The following is a 4,162-nucleotide window of genomic DNA, read 5'->3' as shown; positions in this document are numbered from 1 at the left end:
CACTTTACTTATGCTGACTGGCGTTTGTTGTTTCAGAACAAGTATGAAAAATGGAACACACAAGGCATTCACTACAATCACACTCATCTCAGTGAGTTTTATATTGTGCTAATTACTAGTAGACAGATTACTTAATCATAGGTATGAGCCATAAAATGCTATAAAGTTAAATCATAAAGTAAAAATCAGCATTTACTTTCCACGCAAGGAAATGTTACAGAGAAACTAAAAGAACTATGTGATCCAGGAAGCAGCTTTATCATTGCTACAAAGTAAGTACTAATCATTGTGAAGATAGGAAATGATCAAGCAAAACCCACTGAAATTTTAGAACCAGGGCAACCTTTCTTAAAGACATGGCTAACTTACCAGCTGTCTCCTGTTCTTCTTCCATGTTTCTGCTTTTCTCTTTGAGTTCATGTTCTGAAATGCTAATTTCAATAAGAGAGAATTGTAATCATGAGGGAAAAAACTCCACCAAAAAACAAATTCACAAATATACATGTAAGTACATTGGTTTAAGGAGTGAGGAGAGGAGGAGAACTTTCAGTGCTCAACAATACTGAATTAAATCAGCTATACTATGTTACCCAGGGAAAAAAAAAATCAGACTTACAGAAGTCACTCGGCGGGTTGTGTGTAAGGTTTCTATAGAATTCAGTCCTATGAGCTTTCTTTAATCCCGTGCATAAACCAAAATCAGATAATTTTACATGACCCTAAAAAAAAAAAAATCCAGTAAAATCAAGAGATTATATTAACTTTGAAACAAAAGCCTTATCTTCTTTTAAAAGCAATCATTATAAAAACTCTTAGCATTATAAGAATTCTTACAGGTGATAAGTAAAATTATAAATATTTGACGACGCCGATTTTTACAAGTAGAAAATGGAAGAAGATAAATACAGCCATCCTCCCTTGATGTCAGTTCACTCGAGTCTTCTCTCATCACATCATTCTATGACATCACGTAGTTGAGCAATAATATAAATGGTAGTTGCCCATTCAATCACAAAATCAGCTCCATTACTCCATAAAAGAATCAGCAACCCAATAATTCACCAGTTTCTTCACATACCTTGGCATCCAGTAAAAGGTTGTCTGGTTTAATATCCCGATGGATGAAACCCAACTGGTGGATTGCATCTATTGCTAGAACAGTCTCTGAAATGTAGAACTGTGTCTCCTCTTCTGTCAAGGTATCTTTCTTCATTAGCAATGTCATCATGTCACCTACATAAGGGAAACCAAGTATCATGTATTAGAAACACCTCAAGCTTCCTCTGTATCTGTACAACCTATCCTGATTTTTGCATTGTACAACCCACCCAGTATACCTCCAACCGTCTCTGGGGCCAAGTAAAAAAAGTGTCATTGCATTAGCAGAAGTTTCATGACATTTAATGACTTTTAAGGTAGAAAGCAGGTGATAATGAAGTAATATCCACCACTCAACATCCCGACTAAGTTACCGAGGAAAATATGCTGAACTGAGAAAATGAATCAGAGTAAGCACGCCTGGAAATGGGATATATTCTTTCAAATTCAAGTTTCAAAAAAGTTCAGAGCTCTTCAGTCCATCAAAAACAAAACATTATCCCACTACAAGATATTCTTTTACTTTCAAGGAATTTTTTCTTTAAAAACAGGCAAAGAATAAACAATGGAGTCCATCAAAAATAAAACATTATCCCACTAAAAGATATTCTTTTACTTTCAAGGAATTTTTTCTTTAAAAACAGGCAAAGAATAAACAATGGAGTCCATCAAAAATAAAACATTATCCCACTAAAAGATATTCTTTTACTTTCAAGGAATTTTTTCTTTAAAAAGGGGCAAAGAATAAACAATGGTGAACTTACAACTCAGAGCTGACAACTGTTAATATTTTTTATGATACTCCGAGTCTTAAAAAAAAGACACATGTAAAGGTGTTCTTTGTCCTCTATCCCATTTTATTCCCCTTTCCCTTTTTGCTGAGTAACCATTATCATGGACTTGGTTTGGTGGGTACCCTTCTAGCTTATTTTTAAAATATGTTTTCATATACATATATCTTAATCTATGAAATTACAGTCTTTCAAAATTTTTTAAAATTCCATAAATGATATCAACTGTACATATAATTCCACAGCTTGCTTTCTTACTCCACTGTTTCTGAGCTCTTCTTATTGAAATGGATAGAGCTCCTGACTTTTAACTGCTGTAAAATATTTCAGCACATAATTATGCCACATTTTATTTATCCATTCTACTGATGGACACTTATCTTGCTTGCAGTTTTTCACTATCACAACAATGCTTCAGTGGTCTCGCAGGTCTCTTGTGCATGTGTCTGGGAGAATCTCTGGGGAATACACTAGTTGTAAAATTGCTGGATTGTAGGACGCATGCACTTTCAACTTCACTGGTATCTATGAATTGCTCTCTGTAAGAGTTAGAGATTAATTTAGATACAAGAGAGGCCAGTTTCTCCCACAGCCTCATCAGACTCTTAATGTTCTTACTAATCAGTTATGTGTGGTAGCTCATTTTTGTTTTAATTTGCATTTCCCTGAATATGAGCAGAGTTGAACATTTTCCTATGTATTTATAGACCTGCTAGAGTTTCTCTCCTATATATTGTCTATCATTTGCCCATTGGGTTGTCTTTCTCTTTAGTGACTTATTGTTCCTAACTCTAGACCTGCAACAATCTAACTAATTATACCCTGTAAACCCAGACTGGTAGTATTTAAAATGTGAATTTATTATTCCTTCAAAATAATCTGATTTGTGGTGAAAATTAGCATTATTATGGGAGGGACTACGGAAAACCATGACTGCTAGGAATAGGACAGTAAACCTAACAAACAGGATAATAATTACATATAAAGATGTGCTTGTGTTCAGTCTGTCATTGCTATTACGTTTGTTTTTACCTCCAGGGAGAAATTCCATGATCAGATAAAGGTTCCTCTTATCTTGAAAACTGTAAAACATCTTCACCACCCAGGCACCATCTGCTTCTACCAAAATATCTCTTTCTGCTCGGATATGGGCCACCTAGATGAATGTATTTTGAAAAAAATAATTGCAACACATTACACATTTTTTCAAGTTTACCTCTTACCATCCAATTCCGTCACAGTCATGAAGGAAAGGGGGAGTTTTAGAAAAGATTTGAAATATATACGCATGTTCAGATCCTCATTATATATGGAGAACCTCAGGAAATGGTGTATTTTAGAGTTTATCTTTAGGCCTGAAACGGTGGGATCTACAGGTACATTACAGAAAGCTGAGGCCTCTGAAGTAGAAAAATGCTTAGTCCAAAAACTTTCCAACCAGAATCCTTATTTGCCAAGGATCCTGGCTTTGTTATATAAATTTCAGCCCCTGGTCTTTTTTTTTAAGGTTTATTTATTTATTTGAGAGAGAAAGAGAGAAAGAGCAAGCAGGGGGAGGAGCAGATGGGGAAGGAATCTCAAGCAGACTCTGTGCTGAGCTCAGGGCCTGATGCGGGGTCAGATCTCATGACCCTGAGATCATGATCCTGAGATCAAGATCTGAGTCAAAACCAAGAGTCGAACACTTAACTGACTGAGCCACCCAGGTGCCCCTGGCCTGACTTTTGAAAGTTAAAAGTAATAAGATCACCACATCAAAAACTAATGATGTATTGTATGGTGACTAACATAACATACTAAAATTAAAAAAAAAAAGTAATAAGCAATGCCTTAACAGGTTGGTATGACAAAGTCAGGGTCCTTAGCAAACTGTTTTTAAGTGCTATTAGTTAAAAAAAAGGGGCCTTATGTGGTTTTTAAACATTTGGTTTTTTTTTAAACAAGTAGAAACATTTATAATAACTTTGTATTATGTTGTCAATTATAATAACATTATATTATTTTGTTAAATATAAAACCTCTATAATATCTATTAACATGATCTACAGCAAATTAGTGTAACTTCTGGGGGTTTTGCTGCTGACTTGTCAGACATACAATTATACTAGGGATACTTTTATATGAACATTTTATAGACTGGAAAATTTTATGAACTGAGTAATTTATCGGGTTGGTATAATCAATTTTCAGATGTTTTGCATTAATATATTTATATATTTTCTCTTCAAAGATTAACAATAATATTTGATTTTATCCTTTTGCTGTTCTCATTG

General features: G+C 34.4%; 1 protein-coding gene across 1 annotated transcript; it reads right to left on the bottom strand.

Moving 5' to 3' along the window:
* Positions 1 to 69: 69 nt before the first annotated feature.
* Positions 70 to 3,860, bottom strand: LOC145718356 (serine/threonine-protein kinase 38-like). Its single transcript, XM_081809844.1, has 4 exons — positions 2,922 to 3,860; positions 1,079 to 1,233; positions 617 to 719; positions 70 to 431 (listed from the first exon to the last, which is right to left on the bottom strand). The coding sequence occupies exons 1-4, from the start codon at positions 2,980 to 2,982 to the stop codon at positions 361 to 363; spliced, it is 390 nt and encodes a 129-aa protein (XP_081665970.1). The 5' UTR covers positions 2,983 to 3,860; the 3' UTR covers positions 70 to 360.
* Positions 3,861 to 4,162: the final 302 nt, after the last annotated feature.

The sequence above is a fragment of the Leptonychotes weddellii genome, unplaced genomic scaffold, assembly GCF_054177405.1.
Source record: "Leptonychotes weddellii isolate Sample4059 unplaced genomic scaffold, ASM5417740v2 HiC_scaffold_14507, whole genome shotgun sequence".
Taxonomy (NCBI): domain Eukaryota; kingdom Metazoa; phylum Chordata; class Mammalia; order Carnivora; family Phocidae; genus Leptonychotes; species Leptonychotes weddellii.
Note: the sequence above shows the minus strand (reverse complement) of the source record. Positions and strands in the feature narration are given on the sequence as shown.

Coding starts and splice junctions, on each gene's coding strand:
- LOC145718356 (XM_081809844.1), bottom strand. CDS start 2,982: ATGTTTTACAGTTTTCAAGATAAGAGGAACCTTTATCTGATCATGGAA. Junction 1,234..2,921: donor CATGGAATTTCTCCCTGGAG/GTAAAAACAAAC, acceptor TCCCTTATGTAG/GTGACATGATGACATTGCTA. Junction 720..1,078: donor ACCTTTTACTGGATGCCAAG/GTATGTGAAGAA, acceptor TTTTTTTTTTAG/GGTCATGTAAAATTATCTGA.